This window comes from Poeciliopsis prolifica, unplaced genomic scaffold (genome assembly GCF_027474105.1).
Source record: "Poeciliopsis prolifica strain line A6 unplaced genomic scaffold, Auburn_PproV2 SCAFFOLD194, whole genome shotgun sequence".
NCBI lineage: Eukaryota > Metazoa > Chordata > Actinopteri > Cyprinodontiformes > Poeciliidae > Poeciliopsis > Poeciliopsis prolifica.
The window spans coordinates 125,307-149,656 of NW_026562569.1; the positions used below are offsets into that span (position 1 = coordinate 125,307).

The 24,350-nt window shown below is 36.4% G+C and overlaps 2 protein-coding genes across 2 annotated transcripts; one reads left to right on the forward strand and one right to left on the reverse strand.

The window, feature by feature from the left end:
- Window positions 1-6,287: 6,287 nt before the first annotated feature.
- Window positions 6,288-10,385, reverse strand: LOC129356796 (uncharacterized). Its single transcript, XM_055026346.1, has 6 exons — window positions 9,761-10,385; window positions 8,607-8,903; window positions 8,073-8,345; window positions 7,782-7,877; window positions 7,089-7,135; window positions 6,288-6,745 (listed from the first exon to the last, which is right to left on the reverse strand). The coding sequence occupies exons 1-6, from the start codon at window positions 9,819-9,821 to the stop codon at window positions 6,743-6,745; spliced, it is 777 nt and encodes a 258-aa protein (XP_054882321.1). The 5' UTR covers window positions 9,822-10,385; the 3' UTR covers window positions 6,288-6,742.
- A 1,550-nt stretch (window positions 10,386-11,935) lies between these two features.
- LOC129356801 (E3 ubiquitin-protein ligase ZNRF1-like) lies at window positions 11,936-23,057 on the forward strand. The gene is made up of 5 exons (XM_055026349.1): window positions 11,936-12,744; window positions 15,377-15,472; window positions 15,588-15,693; window positions 18,597-18,698; window positions 20,829-23,057. Exons 1-4 carry the CDS (start codon window positions 12,219-12,221, stop codon window positions 18,652-18,654), a joined length of 786 nt encoding a protein of 261 aa, XP_054882324.1. The 5' UTR covers window positions 11,936-12,218; the 3' UTR covers window positions 18,655-18,698; window positions 20,829-23,057.
- The last annotated feature ends 1,293 nt before the right edge of the window (window positions 23,058-24,350 follow it).

Genomic DNA, 24,350 nt, shown 5'->3' on the forward strand with positions numbered 1-24,350 from the left:
TGAAATGTGTATTTCAGATAGTCATTCATTCATTGTAGATATCTTGAATTGAATTTACAATGGTAAATCTGACGTCATTTTGACTCGTCAAAATGTAATTAGAGATATCACAAAAATGTATTTTGTCTAGTCAAAAATATAATTAGAGATATCTTAAATTGCTTAAAACGTCTAGTCATAAAACAATTGAGATATCTGGAAGGTAAGGGCAGTAAAACCGAATTTATGTTAAAAAGGCTTGCCATAAAACCTACACTCTCTCTCTCCCCCTATTGAACACAGCGCGCAACAAGACATGCAGAGCTCCACGTGCTCCGCCCAAGTGGAGCACCTGTACCCACTGGAATCTGCTCACCAGAATCCAGCACCCTACACAACACATTCATACCAAGAGGTTTTCCTAATACAGCACATACGTCACCATAAGGTAGCACTGTTGCTCAGGATAGATGTATGATCTCGAGTGAGCGTGCACTACCTATGGAGTAAATATCTAGGCCAGAACTCATCCGAGTGGACCTAAAATCTACGAGAGCGTAAATCTCAAACACCTAACTAAGACTCAGTTCACACCCTGGTCTGAAACCTTTTAATATGACAGTTATTTTAAATATTGAATAGCAGCACTTGTCTCTCCGGCTCATGTCCGCCCATCAAACCGGGAAAAAGCCGGTTGAGGTAAAGGCAGCGGGCCGCCGGCTGACAGTCAGGCAAGTTTGCCAACTGACTTACCTGATTGACTGTCAGCCAAAACGGGAGACTTGACCGATGTGGTCAGTGTTATAGTCATAAATAGGAAATATTTGACGGGCTTACGTCCTGTCGGGGCCGACTTATATTGCATTAGAAAACTTGACAGAGAATTGGAAAGTTTTCTTCACTAACTGGAGAGAATTAAAATGAAGCAGGAACAGATATGTTTAGTAAATACGACAAGTTTGCTGACATTTCCAGACTTAATCAAGCGACAACTGTAAATTAAATTATCTTACCTGATGCGAAAACACCGTGTATATATGTACCGCCTCGCTACGTCTCTCTGTTCCTCGCTTCTTTTTTTTTTTTTAAGCCAGCCTTTTTATTCCGGAGAGCGCGCCTGGGAGTGCACTCTCCACGTAATGGTTGCAGCCAATGGGAACGGCTGCAGCGGTGCCAGCATGACGTTATGCATGGACGAGCCAATGAAAGACAGTCTTAATGACTAATCCAAAGAATCGTGTATGTGAACTGGGCTTTACTTATAAATGTGTTGTTAGATTCTTCTCTTATCCCACTAATAAATCAAAGCATTTTTATATCAATCTAATTGTATTAGTTGCCAAAATCAGAAAACTCACTTTTAAGCCTTTAAAGAAGAATTCAAACAATATATTAGATCTCTACAGTGCTCAAAAATAGAAAAGCCATTAAGACAATGGAAATATGCTCTCACTTTAATATCTTTCTGAGTTCATTTTTTGTTAGTTATTTGCTTTTCGATTTGTTTGTGCTTTCTATATAACATTATCTTGTCTGTTTCATTTCTTATTTGTATTGTTCATTTTGCTGTTTTGTAAACCCTTTATTATTAATTAAAAAAATAAACGTTATGGACTTCATTAATGACATTCATGTCTACCGTCCATAAATTACATAAAATTACTAAAATTACCTTCAGATCCTATTGAATCACTGTCTGTCTCTGACTAAGAAGTTATGGAGCCCATTTCACAGGAAAAGTCCAACCAAATTATTTCTGTTCTTTCCACTTGTAAAGATTAAAACTTCAAAAGAGATCTTATTTTATATGAAAATAATTAGTAATATCTCAAATAATAAAGCACTGAGCTTGAAATAGTAATAAATCCAGAGCTTTGCTAAAAGTGATTATATAGACCAAGCTGTTATTGAAAGTCTATTTCTGACTTTGCACTTATTTGCATTAAATGTTTATCTTAAAATGACAGTAAGTGTCATTTTATTTCCCAGTCTTTTGTGTTTTACATTCTATAATAAAACAGTATTTAACAATGTATTTCTGCTTGAAATAATTTTATTACACATTAGAGTTAAACTATATAAAAATAATCAGATAACAAATCTTTTACACAGATACATAGGTGTTATTATTCTGTTTTTTCACTTTAGTTTCAGCTACATATTGTGGTGGAAAAATACTACACAAGGCTTAAATATATAAATAGTAGTTTAGCTGTCAAGGCAGATTAAAGCAAATTTAGTGTGCTTGACAGAAAAATGGAAAATACAATGAAAAAGATAACATTCATTTAAAAGTGATCACATTACTATAAATATATTTGTTTGCAACAACAAGCTGCAAACAGTCAGCTTTATTTTTACAGCAGAACTGCTCAGAAGATTATAACACTGTGAAAAATAAAATTAACAGAAACTTCTGGCACCACATCTAATAGGCTAATTAACTCAGATCACCTTTAAACTGTCTCTCACTCAGTAAGCTACACAATCACTGATAAGACTGCTGACTGCACAGAGCCAATGACTCTCAAGGAGCCACAAAAGGCCATTGCTGAAGAAACTGGTCATTCACAGAGTTCATCCAAGCATATTGGCAGAAAATTGAATGGAAGGAAGAAGTGTACATCTGGAGCAGGAAGAACCACAGCCTTGAGAGCTTTGTGCTAGACAAGGGCAACAAATCTCACATTCCCTGTGTTAAGCCACCCAGAGACATCAATCGTCTTACCTGGCGAAGGTGAAAAGGAGCTGAACTGTTCAGGTTTGGTCCATAGTCCTTTCTTCACAGGAGAGAAAACTCTGCATTTCATTCTGTGATCAGGGTGTGAGGGTCTGAAGAGCAGAGAAGCTCAGAGTCCATGTCCAGAGTGAAGCTTGAGGTGCCATGTTGTCTCCTGGTTCTGGTCAACTGGGTTTCCTCAAGTCCAGTTTATGCAGAAAATTATAGTATGGAGATCCTGATCTTAATTTCCAGCAGGACTTGGTACCGACCCACACCGCCAAAGGTACCAAATCTGGTTCAGTGTCCATGGAGATCCTGTTCTTGATTGGCCAACAAACTTCCTTGACCTTTAACCCCACAGAGAATCCATTTAGTGTAAGTTTGGGTTCTGTCTGAGCTGATGGGGCTTCAGATTCAGTCTGTTGCATAGAAGAAGGAGCTGAACTGAAAGGTAAACTGAAATAGTTCAGGAATCTCATCAGGGTCCATCTTTGATGTCTCCTTGTTAAGATTTTCCATTGGGAAGAGATTCCTGGATCTGACCAAGATCCCTCTTCAAGTACCGTCCATCCCTCCTGGATCAGGAACCCCTGTTGTCCCCCAGGTGGCGCTCCAGCACTCATGGAGGAGGAACATCTGGGGATGTTTCACTGCTGCACCTTTCATCTCCACAGTTTGACGTCTGGAAATAAAAGAAAATGGATGGATTAGCTCTAAATATGAGTCCCTGTTAGTGAGGACTTTAGCTGCTTTTCCATTACAAATGTGTGTAAATCTTTGTGTGGAAAGTAAAAACACAACTTCTCAATTACAGCGTTTCATTAAATAAGAGATGAAATCAAACTCACCGTGTGAACAAACGTTTTCATGTGTGATTTTATTTCAATCTCTATTGCAGCTCTTGTTAATTAATTGCAATAGAGCAAATTAAGACTGGACACACTGGTAGAGAAGAGGAACACTAATAACATCCATTTTCTAACATCCTTGTCCCTGGTGGGGTCAGACAGGACAAACAACCTCATGTACACACACACACACACGCACACACACACACACACACACACACACACACACACACACACACACACACACACACACACACACACACACCTAGGGAGAATTTAGAGGCCAATTTACCTGACAGTCATGTTTTTGGACTGTGGGAGGAAGCCGGAGAACCAGAATCAAACCCAGGACAACCATGCAACCAACTGCACCACTGTGCAGCCCCCTAAAACTGACCTATGAGGTTATAAATATAGTATAAAAAAGATGAAAACATAAGATATTAAACAAGGTAAGACTTAACTTCCAGTCCAAAGACATTAGTATAAATGTCTAAAGGCGTTTGAAATGTTTTACATTCTTTTTTGTGGATTCTTTGCAGAACTTTAGCTGGATTGGATGTGGTCATTTTTTCATTCCAGCAGATGGCGCTGTTATTCTACGTTTAACAGAACCCTGCTTTGCTTTAGGCTTAAGCAGTGATTTGAGCCATAAACTCATAATAAAATTGTTTCAGATTCATTTTAATTTCATGGATGAGATAAAATTAGTCATTTATAAAACTACTTAAAAACAAAAACTAGTAAATTTTTCACATTAATATAATTTGGCGGTAGATAAAAACGGATTTGATTGATATATTTAAGCAGGCAACTGTTATGTTAAAGTTCTATCTATGTAACAAATTTCTGTATTAAAGTTCTGTCTTTGTGACTCTGGAGACCGTTTCAGAAAACTAGGTTAGTGATCAAACTCAAAGTTAATGTAGTGAAGGCAAAGAAATATTCTGTTTTAGAAAGATAAGTAGCCATTAACATCATCATCTTTCTCTGTCCTACATAAATATATTTTTCCTTTTCTCTTGTATCTGCAGAAGCTGGTTATTGAAAACAATTAGTTTGGAAAGGCAAAAAGTAAATGACTGTAGTCAAGTTTAACCCATCATTTACAAAATGTTCATTGAGAGCCTTTTCATAGAATAAAACAGATTAATGTCAAAAGTGTTCAGAAAAACTTTAAATATGAACAAATAAACCAATGAATGATTGAATGAATAAATATAAATATGCATACCTACACTATGCATCGGAATGCATAGTATAAATATATATACTGATGTATATTTACAGGATAAATTTTATACCTCATTCTGTTTTCCAGTAGCGGTTATTTTAAAGTTTCTTTCCTAATTCTTCAGGATCCCTCGCTCTCGGTGCTCAGCGTGGCAAGAACAGGAAGTGAAGGGGACAAAAACCGCCTAAAATCCTCCATATGGGAGGATGAGGCTCAACCAATCGATGCCAGAAGAGGCCTACTAGCTGATCGCTGATTTACAGATCACATTTCCTTGAACAAAGTGACACAAACATTAATACATAAAAAATTATAACTTTCCAACAACTTTTTAATGTATTTACATTGTTTTTAACTTTATTCTAACTACTATGAATTAATATTTATTAACTTTTTTTACTAGCATTTCATATTACAAGAGTTATTTTCAACTCTCAGGTGATTTTTGGCAACTGCTGAAAAAAACTAATAACATAACTTGTAATCTGAATTAATTACTTTCAAATAATTTTAAAAAACCCAGTAAAGTAACTAAGTTACTTTTTCAAGGTAAGGAGTTCTGACCAAAGCATTGCAGTTTTACTTTATATTACAGATGACACTGGTATTTTTCATGAGAAAATTTTTGTCATCAGAATTGTAAAATTTAAGAAAACAGAATTAATAACTGAAAGTATTGCTTTTAATATCTAATATTTTCCTGATTCCTTGTTCCTAATCCTTATTTATGCATTAGCATCTTTGAATGTCATGAAAGGTTCTTTTCATGACATTAAATAAATAATAGTAATAAAATGTATTACTATTATTTCAATGTGAGTGTTTGATCAGACTTCCCAGATAGCAAGTGATGTTAATTCAACAATAAATTATGGTCAAAAAGGTTGAAGTTATGGTTAAAGTCAACGATTGACAGTCAGACTGGAAAGATGTAATCGGATCAATGTTGTATGTTTGAGTCAAACGAGACCCTATGGGATTGTGAGGGCTGCTGGTGCCAATAGCTCCAGCGGTCAATGGGTCAGAGGTGGGGTCACCCTGGACAGGTCGCCAATCATTTCCTTCTGCCCCACAGATCTATTATCACAAAAAGCTTCCTGAATCTGCTGCTCAATGGAGAACATGTATATTCACTAAAATCTGCTTTATTGGAGCAGGATTTATTTTTCTAAAGTTTTCTTGGCAGTAGTGGCCTTTATTTATTAGTACTTAGACAAGAAGAAAGCTGGAGAGAGAAAGGGAAGACATGCACTAAAAGGTTGAGGACTGTAGTTTCTGCATATCGACTGCCAGCTTTACCATTGAGCCATGTGGTTCCTTTTAGCAGGATTTACTGGTATCGTCTTGGATTAGCAAATAGCAGACGATGATGGTCAAAAGCTGATGATTCTGGTTCAGAGTTTCAAAAGCATTTATAGAGACCATCTGCCATTTAATGCTAAAATATTTCCATGTGTTATTTTGTTTCTCACTGTGTAAATCTCACAAGCAGCACAATTAAGCGTCCGAGAATGATATTTTATTTACTGTGTGGAGAAATATAAAAATTACATTATCAACAACAGAACTGATAGATAAGAATAGAAAACATAAAAAGACATGTAAACAAAATAAACATTTTGTTGGATCTTTGGGGGATTAATAATAATCTTGCACTTTTTAAAATGTGGATCACTTTATTCCCTCAGTTCTTTCTCTACTAATCCAGCGGATGGCACTGAGAATCCATGTTAGATAATCATAACATTAGATATTTTAATTTTAATTTTAATTTAAAAAACTAATAACATAACTTGTAATCTAAATTTATTACTTTCAAATAATTTAAAAAAACCCAGTTTATGTGATGATGAACAGGTTTCCTCTGTTTGTCTGAAGGTATTTCCAGTCTCTCCTGTTAGAAACTTCATGAGGCAAAATGACTCGTCTGCAGAATCTGTTTGTCTGGTTCACCTGGTGTCACTGCATGAAAAGAAGTTTAAACATGTCAGTAATCATACAGACTTCACATTGCATGGCAGTAATTATGAGAGCTCATACAACATGTAAAATAACAAGTTTACAGTAGGAGTTTAGAACAACAAAAAGAAGCAGAATCATGATGACATGATGGAGATGTTGAAATAAAATAGTAATAAGTGAGGCAGACTGTTAAACCAAATTAATTATTTGTGCAAAATTTTTCACAAGTAATTTTTCTGCAGAGTTGTAATTATAAACTTTATTTGAATAACAAAATATATATTAATTAGTTTAATCCTCCAAATCGTCCAGCTTATCTTTAGAGATAAAACTTGCTGCTCACCTCTGGAAACTCGTACATCACTTCCTCTGGCTTGGTTTTCCTTTTACCTTGAAAACAGAAAAATTTAGTTGATAAAATTATTCATGTGTAATAAAAATACAGAATTTCTCTTTTTGTCGTGACTACTTCTAAAACAAACAAGAAAACATAATTTATTTTTTGTTTGATGAATAAAAAAAAATCAGTTTTCAAACGGTAAGATCTTAAAAAGCAACATAAAAATACAGAGAATGCATTTTAGAAAAATAAATAAAATCATCAAGCAGCAATAATTGAGAACTAAATCTCACAGTTTATTCAAAATATTACAACAAATAAAGAGTTAGGATCCTACACAGAAAACAAAAGAAGCTCACAAAGCATGGATGATTTAAAACTAACATTTCAGATTTTCCTTCATAAAATTTAAAACTAATTAATTAAAAATCAACTTATGGATTATAAACAATCTTTTAATGTGTTTTAGATCACTTAAAGTCAGGTTTTCTTTAGTCGATCACATTGTAATCCTGTTTAAAAAGCTTAAACATCTGTTTTTAGGATCAGTAAATTATCCATGGCTAGAAATTAGACAAAAGTTACAAAAATCAAATGAGGAACTTATTCTGACCCTTCTTCTGTTTTAAACTGAAGAAATCTACATTATTCTAGAGTTATTTTATTGTAGAAATAAATAAATAAACTAAGACTTACATTTTCTTATAACGACAGTTACAGTGAAAACTACAACCAGTAATGCAGCCAGGATTATTCTAGTGATGTTAATGATTGTCATGATTCTCCTTTTAGCTGTAAAGAGAAGAAAATATGTGAAATGTTAACATATTAACTTAAAATAATAACATAATGACTGGAGTTTTTCATTTGTAAGCTTTTAAAAACACACGCTCTCTAATTCAACCGAAGCATTAAAATCATATTGCTGTGATTTTAAATAAAGTTTTATGTCTTGGTTAAAACCAAAATGTTGTTTTCTGGTCTTACCAAGTTCAAAGCAGTGATTGTCGATCTGGTTGATGGTTTCAATCCTGCTGACTCGGTTGCTATGGCTACAGACGATTGACTCTTTCGACTTGTAGATAAGAAGAGAAGAACCAGATCTGGTGATCGATCTTCTCTCTTCTTCTTCCTGGTCGCAGGTTAAATAATCACATCTCAGAGTGACACTGATGTCGTCTGTCCTGCAGGTCGCTGTCAGGTTATAGGAGGAGGAGCTGGATGAGCAGGTAAAGGTGAGATCAACTGGAGACACTGGATCTGTGGGATGAAGAAGATTTGAGAATATTAGGAAAAAAATGTAAAGAGAGGCCATTATCCAGCAAAAAATGCAATTCAAAGGACAAAATTATTCTTATAACACTTTATTTTAGCTTGTAGTGTTTATGAATATGGATTTTATCAGTAAAGGTCATAAAAACAAAGAGAGATTTGAAAAAGTCACTCTAGTTTCACCTATTTAGAGTAGCAGGTAATTACTTATTATATACACGGATCAGAAATATACATATAAAAAATTACCTTGAACTGTAACATTGTATTGAGTTAGTTCTTCATCTCGAGGTGCTGCAACCTTTGCAATATAAATACCACTGTCTGACTTTAGTAGATTCTTCAGTTTGAATTTGGATTTTTCATCAATTTCGATTCTTCCAGCGTGACTTTCTTGAACAGTTGACTTGATACCAGTTATAAATGTTGCTATTGCCTTATTTTTAAATTGCCATGACCAAATGGCATCTGGTGGAACTTTAGCTGTGAGATTAAGAATAAGATCATCTCCAGTCTTCACAAATACATCAGTCACTGCAGAGGAAACTGAAAAACACAAAACAAAATAAAATTCAAACTAAACTGAGATCAGTACAAAGTTGTTAAGATGTGTAATCCTAAAATGTCTATATTGTTCATCTAAATGCTGTTAGTGTCATTATTATTTTTTAAATGAAAATTGTCTGTATATCACTGACAGGACATCTTGCCTCCTCTGTGAAAAAACAACAACAAAAAAGCTTAAATCAAAGGTTGGATTTTTTGTTCTGTTTTCACAGTAGAGAAAACATTCAAGGATTTTTGGAAAAATAAAGCATATTAAACAAACAGACACAGTGAATGTTTTGTATCTGCAGACTGTTTTGCATATTTTCTTCATAGTATTAATTTCTGTTATTGTTCTCCATCATTTGAAACAATAAAAAGTTCAAACTTACTTCACAATCTAATCTGACCAAACCAAGACTAAAACACAGTGAGAGATTTTTCATGGAAAAATAATAAATAAATAAAATAAATTCAACAGAATCAGTAAAACAAACAGATGACAATAAATTGCTGCAGAGATAATTTTAATAATTGTAATGAGTTTAAAGAAGATCGTCTGACTTGATGAAAGGGAAGTAATTCTAATTTCTACAGAAAGGGTTTGAAATTTAAATTTAATTTCTACAGTTTGAGAATTAGTCAACATCACTTATGCAGTGAGAATAAGTGAACAAAAGTTTGACATTTTAAAACTTTAGATATTTCTTATCTTACTGAACTGTACATTCTTCCTTCCTGCTTTTGTTTTATGAGATCGTCACGTTTACAATGATATACCAGATTAATTTAGAACGAAAAGAAAATGCTCAAAACTTCCAAATGTAAAAAAACAAACAGAAATAAACAGTATTTACCTTGAATTTGAAGTGTGTCAACTAGAAACAGATAAAAAAGAAGAGTGAGAATCTGCGCCATTTCTCACATCGCATGAGGAAGATTCATATAGGAAGTGGCCACTTCCTATATGAACTTACAGGGTGGACGATACGACAGGTTGTTCTTCTTGACTCTCTTCTTTTCCAAACAGTTTCCATGAGAAACATCTCAGGACCGAGGAAAGGAGGTTTCTTCAAGACAACAAATCATAAAGGAAAAACATCCATCCTGCCTTCTCATTGCTTTTGGAGATTTTAACAGTGCAAATATCTCCAATGAACTTCCAAAATATAAAAGCACACAAAGCCGATGTTACTTTAAACATTGGCAGATGCATGCTGGACTTTCTGATCACTGCTTCATCTCTTCCCAACCTACTAGCAGAAATGAAAAATATTTAGCTCAAACCTTTAGAACGTAGAGGGAACTAAAAACCTGCTACACCCCAACTTTAAAGTCCTTACACTTCCTGTAGCTCATAGACTTTAAAACACTTCTGTTAGTTTATAAATAACTGAACGGCTTTGCACCAAAATACATTAAATATCTACTGCTTCTGTATCAACCTTTCAGACCTCTCAGGTCTTCTAGTCCGCTCCAGAACCAAACAATAGCATTACAAATATGGGGAAATTTTTGTCTATTTTCTGTGTAGGAGCCAATTGTTGTCACCACCAGAGGGCGTATTGTTTTGTTTTCTGAGTGTGAGGGGGATGGGTTAAGGTCGATTGTAATGGTGTTCAGGTGTTGACCATTGGGAAGAGGACAGTTTTTTACTGTGTTCGGTTTGAGGGTTAGAAACGAACTTTTATGTATGTAAATGGAAAGTATAATAAAAGACTTTCATACTATAGAAAATCAGTATTCTGACACTTTATCTGAACGCACGTAAAAACGAACTACACCCAGAGGCAACCACTAGTAGCCCTAAAGTAAAGGATTTTGGACGCTACATTCTGCTAACATAAAAAACAACATAATCTCACAATTGTGGTGTTTTCATTAAATAAAAAAAATTAATTAATGAATAAGTTTGTTTACGCATAAGTCATAAAAATTACAGCAGAGATGGATGTAAAGAGTTACATGAGATATATTCATAATTCAGCCTTAACGCTCATAATTTAATCCAATCAGTAGAGATTTTGTAGTCAGGAGTTCAATATGGAAAGTTGTTTTTTTGGTAAAAATGAATACTTATTACAAAAGCTTGGTTATGAAAAGGAAAACACTTTGTGTCGTGAGTTTTTGTCATTAAGAAGATTATGTTAGCAATAATTTTGACCTGATTAAACATAAAAAAATGTTTAAAAACAAAATTCTCACCTGCTTTCAGAAATTTGACCAGTTTTCAACCACCTGGTCAAATTTGTATCATTGTTGAATAGCAGTTGGGCCCTGCAAAAACAGTGAAAGGGCCAGAAATGGCCCCGGGACCACACTTTGAACACTTCTGTGTCATAATGACTGCATGAAAACAGATTTAAACACCGCAGGAAATCAAACAACTATATTTAATTTCAGTATCACAACAGAAGACATTTATAAATATGTAATTTCATTTAATTTTCAAAATGTGAATAAAAACTTTCTATTTAATCCACTAGATGGCACTATGACTCCGCCGTGATTTAACGTTACAGTTTCTGTGGTATTAGATCAGTCCTTAAAAACAAAGTAAAACTTGCCACACTGACTCATCAAACCTGTGATCTGATCTCTGATCTGTTAGTGGAAGCAAAGCATAAAATACCTGACCTGCATTACGATTTTCTCTTCTATAACAAACTTTGTGTAAAAGGCAACAATGTTCTACATGTCTTCTGTTGTGATACTGTCATTTTTGAGTAAACCTGTAGAAATGTATGCTCATATTTCATTTAATTATTTGCATTTTTATGGATAGTTTTTCTCCGTTAGATACATTTTACATATTTATGCTAACGTTTGGTGTATGTTTTAAGTCATTAAATGAAGCTTTAAAATTACTATACCTTACTACTATTATTATTATTATTATTATTATTATTATTATTATTATTATTATTATTATTATTTCGTACCACAACTTTTTATATAATATATATATTTTAAGTCAATAAAATTGGAAATGGTCACATTTAGTGTACCGTAACTGTTCGTGTGTGTGCGCAGCTTCGACAGGAAGTGAACGCGCTCTCATTTCCGCTGCAGCAGCTCCAACGGTCACGTCAAAAAATAAAATGTGGACGGAATGACGGACTAAAAGCTGGGGAGAGATCATCCAGACCGACCCGCCAGCCGCTTTCTCTTCCGTAAGAAGTTGTTACCAAGCGGCTGCTTGTTTTCGAGGCTTCGGTCGGAACATTTGGCGTGTTTTTAAGGGTCGTTTCGAGGTGAACGCGTCCCCTTGTTGTGTGCTGAATTAGCCAGCGTTTAGCCCGCCCGCTGCTAGAGATGGGGACGAGAGCGAGTCGCCTTCAAGACCCGGTTCCCTCTCCCTTCCCGAAAGATGGCACAAAGCGGGATTCCTATCGCCGAACCCGGTGTACCAGGCCCACCAGCCTCGTCGTCGACTTCTCGGTGAGCTTCGAGGAAACGGAGGCCAACAGGAGCCGATCTGAGGAAGGAAGCGACTCGGACTTGGGGCAGCATGGAGGGGCGAGCGCCGACGGCAGCCCGGCCGACCACCGCAGCATACCGTCCGGCATTAGCCAGGCGTCTCCGGGTGACGACAACAACAGCGAGGGGAAACCCGAGGAGGACGGCGGCGTGAGCCCGGGGGCCCCCGCCGAAGCGGAACGCCAAGTCGGGGAGGAAACAGGCCGCACGCCACACCGCACTTTTTCAGAGAGGCTCCCCGGAAATCGGCACTCTTCCGCCCGCAGCGTCGGAGCCAGGTCCGCCCGAGTTCGCGGCACACACCAGCGGCCGGTGTCGGAGGCTTGGATCGGCCTTTACCGCGTTAACAACCGACATGGCAGTAAGTAAAGAGTCAGGAGTCGAAGCTGCGTTATATAATTTATATGTTTGTCACAGAAATAGACTTCGCTCCAAGCCATTCCTTTAACTTGTCCAAACAAGTTAATCACAGTCTCTGTAAAAATGTTTTTATTTAAGGCATTTAGATGCACCGATCAGACTTTTCTCAAGCCGATTTCTACTTATCGTCCAGGGCTGATTTTTGACCGGTTTTAGTTTCATTTTAGAACCTATTGCTATGAATCCAATCGAATATTTAGCAATGAAAAGAAATGTACTAATTTGTTCAAGAGAACGTTGTTCCCAAACCTTTTATTTCCCAACTAAATTCATAATGTTCAGTGAACTTCATGCTATAAATTGTTAAACTGAAACATTTTTTATGTACCTTTGAAGAAAGATGGATCAAAGTTTATTATTGGTTTTAAATAGTTGTGGTTCTTATTGAACAATAAAAAAAACTCATATTTCGCAATATCAGACAAACTGAAAGAAAGATATTTGGGCAAACCCATTCCTGATTCACTGATTATTATGAAAGTGCCTCAAGGCACATGCTGGTGGTGTTGAGTTTATAGACCAAAAATAGTGGAATTTCTTAGCATTGATACCCGTTTGGATTTTAAAAAAAAAGTAAAAGAAAATTCTGAATTTCCCATACTTGACATAATAAACAGCAACCTGAGCCTGTCCAAGTGAAACTATGCACATTTTATGTATTTATCAGATTAAGACAGCAATAGTTAATATTTTTTGATGCGTTTAATGAGAAAACTAAAATTAAATTAAAGGCTGGACAGGGGTATTTCTGCCCGTTCCAATGTCTGGTTAATGGATCGGTGCATCTCTAAGAAACAACACTTTGTTAAATGCAGGTAGCGAATGTTTGTGCTTTCATAACAATCAGCAAATGTTAGTGTAAAACACAGAAGCACTATTATTATAAAAACAGTGCATGTGTTCAATTTGCAATAACTATGCTGTCCTTCAATGACAGAGTCATTTGTTATTCCACAGAAAACTGCATTGTCTGTTACTTTATTTAACATGATCACTTCAACCAATCATGTGAATGTGCCAGAATTCACCATATAAGCTGATTTACGTACATTTATCTTTCTCCCCGGACACATTTAAACCTTTAAACTACAGTATTTCACTGACTAAATAATGTGGTCAATACCACATTGACTCACAGTTTTACTAGAAAAATGTAATATTTCCAAAAAAGATTATCACACTCATACTCTTAAGAGGGGGAGGTTATACATAATGCTCCACATAATGAAACTATCTGAATATTTAATCCTGTTTTCCTAAGACATATAATTATGTTTTGATGGAATAGAGGATTTAGTTTAATTAAAAAAATCCCCCTGGATCAACCTGGTCTGAAATTAAAATGGATTATTGGGGGAATTTACATTCCTGGACAGTTAATCTCTTTTCCCGTGCTCGCATGCTGACTCAAACCATCAGAGACCCCATTGTCTGCGGCGGAGCAGTGGCGTAAAACTGTAAGTGGCAACACAGAAGCTCTTTCACGTTTCCGTATGACAGCAGTTGTCTTTTACAATCCTCCAGCCTGCAAGTTAAAAACATGAAGCAACCGACCGTGTTTCTCCTTTTTTAGGGGGGAGATGAGTTTGCAAAAGGGGTGAAGCAGTACATGCAACTAACGATTATTTTAATAATCGATTATTTCCACAATTGATTTAATTTGATTTTTAAACATTTACATATTCTGCAGGTATATCATTTAACCACTTAAGCCTTTTCTTTAAACATTATTAGAAATACATTAAAATATGCAAATTATTGCTTTTTTTGAATAAGAAAATAAGCACTTTATTGCCTAAGATGCAAAAACTTAGCATTTCTTTAGTGGACACTTCATTATTTATAGCAAAAGGTACATTTGCAGTGTTTATTTTAAATAACTGGATTGCCAAAGCACTTTGAACTGCCTTGTTGCTGAAAAAGTGCTATATAAATAAAACTACTTCTTTTATAGATGCTTAAATGCACAAACTGATTAATCACAATTAATCCAATTCATTGTTCCAGCCCTACCAGATTTTAACTATTTCATTAAAGTCAAAGGTAGAGAGGTTGGTTGTCAGTTTTTATGATTGTTTTTTGGAGTGATAAACATCTACGCTACACTTACCTACTGTCTGACCAGTTTAAAAACAGAACAGCCTTTCAATAACCGATTAATCACGATTAATCGTTTCAGCCACACATTCAGGATAATCGGATGCAAGCAGATGGTGGTGTTGTGACTGAAAACATGACATTTTGATCCACAATGCTGCTGAGTGGTGGGTTTCCTGGGCCAGCCCTTCAGCCAGAGTAGGGAAATGGGTCACAACTTCACAAGCTGGCAGCGGCTCATAGATGGAGGAGGAGGCGGGGGGGATGTAGGGCAGCAAGGCGCTGTTTCCGCCTGACTGTCACATCCATGAATGGCTGAGTGCTGGCTTTCCCTCAGGCGTGACTCTCTGTTTTTATACGGATGCACGCAGTCGAATGATGCTATTTCAGGTCAGCCGAAGTCGAGGTAGCGTCATCTGAATTTTTGCTCATCGCTGTCCAAAATGACATCATGTGCTAATCTCTGCCCTCTGCAGGTATTCGCTGCCCTTTCTGCTCAAAGCCTTTCCCAGGCGGTCGGATCGAGGATCACCTGTTAAGCTGCCTCACGTCTCCTCCGCTACCTTACAACAGTAAGCGTCCAGTAACTTGACGCTCTGACAGCTGTGTGTGTGTGTGTTGTTTCTGTTTTTAAAGGCCGATGATGACGCTGTCTGTCGCCTTGTGTGTGTGTGCGTTTGTTCGCAGCGGACGTGCTGAGCAAAGACAGCGGGGAGTGCTCGATCTGTCTGGAGGATCTGGTGCAGGGGGAGACCATCGCCAGGCTGGCCTGCCTCTGCGTCTACCACAAAAGGTATTTGGAGCTCAGCACGTGCCTGATGATTTTGGGTACCCTCCCCACCTCTGTCAAAAACACTTCGTAGATAAATTTCCAAATTTTGGGACTGCAGCTAAAGATTATTTTAGCTTTTTATTCTGCAGTATGTAGCTTGGACCAAAATATGTTTTCTTTTTAGATAATTGTTAAAACTGTCACTGTAATCCACCTCCTCCTTGAGTTGCTGTTGCCATCTGAAGAAATGCAAAAACAGCCAAACAGAACCAGGAGGCGGGTCTTGGTGTTGTCTATCCTGCTCATGTAGTCGCTGCTAAATGTTCTAGTGACTGAGAAACGACTTTAGATTTCAGGAATAACTAGCATTAGCATTCACAACCATCAGCATTCATGCATAATAGCTATGATATGCGTGGGGTACATAGTCCCTTCTGTTAGAAATCCACAAATAGTCCATTTTGAACCACATATTAACAAAATCTCTAAATAGTCATTTATATTAAATTACAATATCTGAAATTATGTCATTGACAAATCGTTGTTAAACCAAAAACAAATCTATAAAGAAACACTTTGTTGCGGTTGTGTTGTAGCTTCAATTAGCCGTAAATAGTTATGCAACATTTAATTGCTTTAATTTCACCTTTCAGGAAGGTGATGCAACAAAACTACGCTTTTAAAAAATGAGGAAGGAGTTTGGTTCGCTGCTGATTTGGAAAGTTATTTGTTTCTTCTGCACTGCAAAAACACAAAATCTTACAAAGTAATTTTTGTCTGGTTTCTATTGCAATATCTTAATACACTTGAAATAAGACAAAACTGACTTATAAATTACTTTGTAGCAAGAAGTAGGAGCTTGTTTTAAGTAAATAATTGCGTAAGTTCTAGTTTTGTCGGCTGATTATTTTGCTTCTAACAAGATATTTTCCCCGTGTTTTAAGTTAATTTAATAGTTTGTCTTATTTCAAGTCCACTGAGATATTTATATTTATAGATCCCTTTTTTGCAGAGTGACTGGTTGTTCTGAAGTTATCTTAAAAACTTTGTAAATTAAACTTGGATTGTTTTTAGAGAATAAAATGTCCTTCTGTGGAATTTAGCAGCTTCAAACTGAACCACAAATGTTTCTCCAACTGTTACAACGTCGTGACATGTGAACTCGGCACACCCTCAGATGTTCAGAAACCTCTTGGAGGTTTAATAATCATGAAGCTGTTAAAGGACCTCTGGTTTGTTTGCCTGGTTCCAGCACATTGACGCCGCGTTTCGCAGTGTGCTTTAATGAGCCTCTCTTGGATTTCCCCCTCGTTTTCCAGCCGTCGCCGACTCCTTCAGATTTTTAAGTGCGAGCTTCGCGGGGATAACGCCACTCTCCACTTTATTTATTTATGTTTTCTTTTTTGTCCGTCGACGTTGCCTCACAGCCGAGCCGTAGAGGCAAGCAGATACAGGAACGTCCCAGCCTGGAAGTTTGTGTAATTTCCTCACTCGGAAAAGCTGAGTGTGTTGGAATTTAGCGCTGCTTTCCAGGGAACTTCACACAGTATCAGATGGATGATGGGCTTCATTTCGGTTCTGGTCGAAGGCGGGCTCGCCTCCAGCCCCTTTTTTTTAATTTTTATTAAGGTGTGGTTGTTGGATTGAGTGAAGAAAATTTTTAATTTTCCCCATGGAGGAGTAGAAATTCGGGGAAGTTAGCAAATCGGAGAGGGAAACAGCTGGAAATGATTACATGATTCCTCATGTTTGATGATAAAAGTCGATCAGAAGAACATGTGTAAAGCAAGGGTTTCTAAGGTGCGGTTTGGGGCCATTTGTGGCCGTTTTACTGATTTGTTTGTGGCCTCCAACTGAAGATTCAAAATAGGAAAATATGTGTCAGTAATAATTTTACTCTGATTAAATGAATCTAACTGCATTAAACATACTGCTGGATGAGACAGTTTTCAAATACAACACAAAGTATTCACCTTCTCATAACTTAAGTTTTTATAATAATTAGAGCAACATTTATCCAGAGACATTTACTGAAAATTTAGTTGCTGCACTCAAATCAGCTTTCATATAATTTATTAAACTTTACTAAACAATAGCAAGCGTTTCGAAAGAAAGTGTTGCAAATCCATCTTAAACTGAGTACATTTTGGGGATGAAATCATTAATAGGATTAATAAATTACTAAAATATTTATCAACTAATTTAGTAATCGATTAATTGTTAATTGGAGAAACAAAAAAAAGAACAACACAGAGAAGTAGTGATGCTCAAACACAAAAATTTGGACCAATATCAATATCCGGTATTAATATTGTTATGGCCAATAACCGATATTTATCTAAAATATTGCACATTTAATTTATTGGTGAGAAAAAAGTTTAAATTACAAGAATTTGCTAATTTTAGTTTTGACTCGACACATTTGATGATATATAAAATAAAAACGATTTAAATCACATTCAGCTCCAACTAGTTGATGTTTGGTTCAGTTTTTCAGGGACTCAGAATGTTTTAAAATAAACCATCCAGTCTGTTGTTGTGAAATATTATGATGAATTATGTATTTTTCTTTACTTTTCCTTTTCTTATCTGTCATTATGATGCTTCTAATGAGTGGTTTAAGAGCACTTAATGCTCTAAAGAACAGCTCCTGGCATGCAAAGCTTTCTAAAGTAAACAAATGTTGCATTTACACCAAAAACGCAGCTATATCTCTTAATTACTTTGTTTCTTAATCAAAAAGCAGGAGTGTATGGATTCAGCTTTCATAAAATGAAAGATCTTTCATCTTTCAGGAGATGAAAGATGAACCAAGGGCTTCCTGGTTTCTAACCAGCGATTCAGGAAGTCGACGAAAGCCTTTAGGCGACTCCTCAGTTTGCTGCATTAGTGTCGGTTAATCAGAGAGTTTTGTGTTTGTGCAGCTGCATCGACTCCTGGTCCAAGGTGAAGCCCTGCTGCCCTGAGCATCCCTTCGATTGACTCGCAGGTCAGGCGGTTCCAGCCCAGCGACCAGATCGACTCAGGTACGCCCACGCAGCAGGTGACTCAGATTATACACGTCTGAGAAAAGTTGGCAAATTTGATTCAGCATTTTTTGTCTAGTTTCTACTACAAATGCCTTAAAACACTTGAAATAAGAAATAAAGAAAAACTAATAGATGCTTGTCAGATTATTTCATTTGTCGTAAGTGAAATAATCTACTTTTTTAAGACCAATATTAAGCAACAATGGATGTAATTTGTCTACTTTTTTACATATTCATTCTTTGCTTCATGCCAACCCACGTAGATTGTTTTTGCTTTTGAAAAATTCAACATAAAGTTCCAGTGGAAGAGTGAGGCTCAAAAAATACATCTTTACATTTGTGATGGTAGGAAAGAAAAGGTTTTCCACCATCAGTCTGGCAGATAAAGTCAAATGTTTATATGAACAGTTGTAAAGAAAATGAATTAAAATCTGGTGCTACAAAAAGTAACAAACTTAAACTGCTTGTGGTGTTACATTTTTTTAAATTTACATCTGCATGGTTTTTAAAAATTCTATATTTATGTAAAATTAATTTCATTAATTGGCTTGTGTTGTCACGGAAAACCAGTGTCGCATCATATGCACACCCCAGAGAAACAAAGACTTATGAATTAAAAGTTCCTAGACAGTCTGAAAAATTTAATTAGAATACATTTTAAAATTGGTTCACATATATCCATTTATCCAAACGTTTGGAAACAATAATTGGTTAAAAAGTTTTTTTCTGAATGAAAATGTTTTTATCTTAAAGGTCATTTTTCCTGACATGTTTCAGTGCGAGATGCTGCTGCTACTGAGTTGATTTTATTTATTACTTTATTATTTATTATCTTTATTGCACTGCAGCGATTTAAAAATGCCTCTTAAGTAGAGTTTTATGTTTCATACATCCTGCAAGTTTCATTTGGTAAAAAAAATAAAAAAAACTAGAATCAGTGAATTCAGCCATTTTCTCAACCTAAAGTTGACGCATTTAAAAACATGACTCATCCGGCCAGCAGCTTCGTCTGTCTGCCTGCTCATGTCAGCAGCAAAAATAACAGGTTTGATGTCATTAAAATATTTTCTCACCCACTTCCCCACTCTATAATTTAAATGTCAACTTGATCTGAAATAGTGGAGATTGGCTCATCTTTCCTCACTTTGTTCAGACAGTGACTCAAGTCAAAGTTATCTTTGTAAGAGCAGATATTGAAACTTTTAACGACTGCTGGGATAAATCTCCAAAAAGCTAAAGTTTACTGAACTTAACGGCAGACATGAACCTTCAGACATGAACCTTCAGCCACAGCCTGGGCTGCAATAAGGAGAATTTATTTATGTCTTATTAAAGAAAACATGTTGGATTTTTCAGCCATAAAGCAGAGGAATTTACTTTCTCTGCTTTACAGCCATTACTTAAAAACAGGAAGTGCTTCATCCTCCTCTGCTGCTCAGACGCCGTTTACCTCAGCATGAAAAATACTGATGACACTATTTACTCTTTTTGCTCTGCAAAAAACTGTTCAGTTTCTAGTGCAAATATCTCAGCACACATAAAATATGGCAAAAGTAACTTAAAAGTAAGTTTTCAGCAAGATATAGCAGCTTGTTTGGGGTGAATAATTCCTTAATTAGGATTAAAAAGTGCAAGTTCCAGTGGGCACATAATTTTAATCAGCATGAAGGAATTCTTGACATAAAGTGAGCTCCTCTGTCTTGCTACAAAGTTGTAAATTAGATTTTCTTTTATGCGTACCAAAATATTTGCACTGGAAACTAGACCAGCAATACTGGGTAAGATTTTGTGTTTCTGCAGCGCAGAAGAAACGAAAAGCTTTTCAAATCATTAGTGAAAACAAAACTCCTTCCTCATTTTCTAAAGGCAAAATTGAATCCATTAAAAGTTGCAAAACTATTCAAGGCAAACTGAAGCTGCAACACAAACATAGTAAAAGGTTTTACTGGATAAGATTAAGGATGCAAGAAGAAACCGGCCTAATTTTTGGTTCTTATGACACAGATCTGTGAACAGGAAAAAAAAAAAGAAACATTCGCTGAAAACTGGACCAGAGATACTTGGTGATATTTGGTGTTTTTGCAATGTGAGAAGTTGAAGTTATTCTCTTTTTCTGTGTTTTTACAGGAGACGACACCGAATCCCAACGAAACCACAATAAGAACAAAGAATCGAACGAGCAAAATTCCTATTTCCTTATCCGATGTAAAAGGCCAGCAGGATCTTCCTCTATCGATTTAAACTCGACCTGCCAAACGCCGACTTTGAAACCAGCTGCTTCGTCTAATAACAAAGATGTCTGTCTGTCTGTGGGTGAGTGGGTGTGTGTGTGTGTGTGTGTGTGTGTGGGGGGGACTTATATCACCCAGGGTCATTTAAATATTATCATCCTAGAAAACCTTATTATCAATTATTTTTTCTTAAAAAAACAAAGAAAAACAAAGTATTGTTGCAAGTCCTACATGGGATGAATGTCTTCTTCTCTGCTTTCCCCCAAAATTAACCAAATCTTCAGCTGTTACGTTTATTTCTGCTCTGACGCGATGAGCACCTGTTTTTGGTGGAAAGGGGGGCTGCTGCTACTCTTTCTTTCTGTGTTTTGTTATTTTCTCTGCTTTCTGTTACCTTTAAAGATTTCAGGGGAAGTTTTGGGCCTTTGTGTTTTGTTTCTTTTAAAGTCGGCCAGTTTTGTGTCCTTGTTACCGTGAGGATTGTTCAGGAAGGATTCGACAGCAGCACCACGTTGGCGCCAGCTGGAGCACTTTTCTGTTGATTCTCATGCGATCTGGAACGACAGTGAGCGACGGAGGGGAGAATGTGTCCTGTGTTTGTTTGTAAATACATTAAAGTGAGTTTGTTTGTGTTGTAAACTTCGCAGATGTCTGGTTGGTTGGTACTTTCTATGAATGCGGTTTCTTTTCTTTTTTTGTAATAATCTGGGTTTGTTTTTTTTTGCCAACGCCGGATCGCGCCGGGACAAATGGACGGACTTTTGGGGGCATGTTTACGCCATGTGGTATCTGCCTCCTCTTCACAGCATTGGGGGCTATGGACAGCTTATGGTTAATAATTACATAAGCAGCAGGCGCCCCCTTCCTTTTCCACCCTGCCTTTTTATTTTGAGCATTTTTAGCTGACTTATTGTCGTGATTATTGCTAAATGTGTCAAGTGGATTTCCTTTGTATTTTTGTGCTGATTTGCCTTTTTGGGGCTCTTAAATTGAGCCAGCAGAACAAACAACTTGATTTTTTTGGTTCGGTTTTAGAGCAAGGGTGCTCAAAGTAGGGATCGGGGGCCACTTGCAGCTCCTGGATTGATTATGTGTAGCCCTCAGACCAAAATTTGAGAATTATAATCTGTTACTTTTAAATAGAAATGTTATAAAAATGTTTCACTGCAACAAAATAAAAATCATTTTGGTCTAGTTTCAATCCCATAAAAATCAGAATTCATTCTTATTGTAGAGTAGGTTTTTTAAAAAAAATCAACATTTTGGTGATTTTGATTTTAATTATATTTTTGTTGTGGTGCGGTCACTTCTATTGCTGACAATTTTGGTGAAAAGAGTTGAATTAGTTTCCTTTCTTTTCCTCCCTGGTTCACGGTTCTCTTCAGTCTGAGGTGCTACGACTCGCCCCACCACTAGTGGGCAGCGCTGCGCATGTTTCTCTTTTTATATTAAAGCATAAAAATATATACTGGAGAATTTAAAAAATGTTGAAAGGAAGAAAAATAAGATGCCAAAAGTGAGTCTGTGCATTGGGAGCGTTGTGTGAGCGTGTGCAGAGGCCGCGGTGGCGTTGTGTTCGTTGTACAGGTCAGTTATGATGTTGGATACTTTGGCTGGGGGGGATGGGGGTGTTTGTTTATGCTCATGGAGGTTGGATTTAACCCCCCTAAATTACTCTCATTTACTCTGTTACCCTCTCTAAGCTGTGTGGTGCAATACCTCAGTTTTTTATTTCTTTACCAATGCTAGCTAAATGCTCTCTGTGTTCGCCAACCAAGGATGGTGTGTATTTTTCGTTTTTTTTTTTTTTAAAGGCGTCCCACAAAGATTTGGTTCTGAAACACGGGGCTCCGTGTTTTTGATGAGAAAGTTTTAAAAATGGGTCACAACGGCTGAATCTGCATCCTCTGGATATGGACAATCTGCCTCGACTCTGGTATAAAAAAAAACAAATTGAACTTTATTTATTGTTATTATTATTATTCAATTGTAAATATGTAATGCAATTCAAGAAAATGGCTTGGTCCTTGTCTGTTCAATTATACTGTTTCTAAGCTCTGATCTTTTGTATGTCTCAGAAGTTGTTTTTATATGTATTTTTTACAATAAATATGTGTGAGAGAAATCATTTGCTTCGTGTTTGTTTGAAACCATCAGATAATCAAAAATACACAAATATTCAGCTGTAAAAGATGTGGCAATATCAGTTTGTCTGCAGAGTTGGGTAGTGTTGCCATTTACTAGAGTAACGTTTTGGAAAACATGAATTTTATTGGTGTTCATGGTGACGCAGTTTAATTTTTTGGTCTCCTTCAATGTTTGTCAGCTTGTAGGAACATGATTTGCCTCTGAATGGTTTGTAGTTTTCAAACTGCAGATAGAATCTAAATGATAGGAGGAAAAAAATCCCACAATGCCCTTGGAGAACCTGAATAGATGCGTCGGTGACATTTATAAAACTCGGCTCTTCGTTTGCTCGTTTCTACTGAAAGATACCGTCGGCCGGTTTATGGGAAGCCTGGGCTGCGTTTGCTTTGTTTGTTGCTGCTGTGTAGGTTTGCTCTGCAGCAGCTGTTTCGAGTCGACCCAACCACACAATGACCCTCAGCCATTTCCTCTTTGTGCTTTTATGTCAAGACCAAATTTACCATTAAAGCCGACAAACTGCAGAGCATGAATCTATGGCTTGCTTTGTCTGAAGACTTGACCTAAAGGAAATGATTATGTTTCTCGGTTAACTCCTCTTTCCTGTTTCTCACAGTTGTTTATGATGATCATCAAACCCAGTCAGTCATTTTAAGAGTCCAGCTAAAACCAGAACATGTCTAATATGCAGACTGATCCTTCAAACAGAAAAGCAGATTATCACACTTATCACATGGCAAATGTCTTGTTATAAGTTAAATAATCTGCTGTATTGCAGGGTAAATACATATTTAGATGCAAAAATTTGATGAAATGTAAATACTTCTCTTCTGGCAAAGCAGCTGCTTTTATTTAACATATTTATTTGAATGAATCTGAGTGAACAATTCAATCACACAAAAAAAAACATGTTTGTGTGATTGGGGGAGGTCAATTGTGACAAAAGGTCACAATTGACCTTATGTTTTTTTTAATCCTCTTTTTAACTTGGGTGAAACAGATACAACACAAGAGACAGAGTTTAACAGCAGCAACAACTTTCTGAGTTTGCTTCTGCAACAGGAAACAATTGCAAAGTGACTTAAAAAAGGAAACTGGGGGTAGATCTGTAGATCTGATGTCTGCCTGAACCAAAGGAAGCAGAAAAACTGAAAAAACTTTGATCAAGTGGCAACATATTCATTTTAAAGCCTGTTGGCTGCTTTTTGTTTTGTTTTATCTACTAGATCAACAACCATCAAAAAAACAGGAAGTAAAAAAAAAAAAAAAAAAC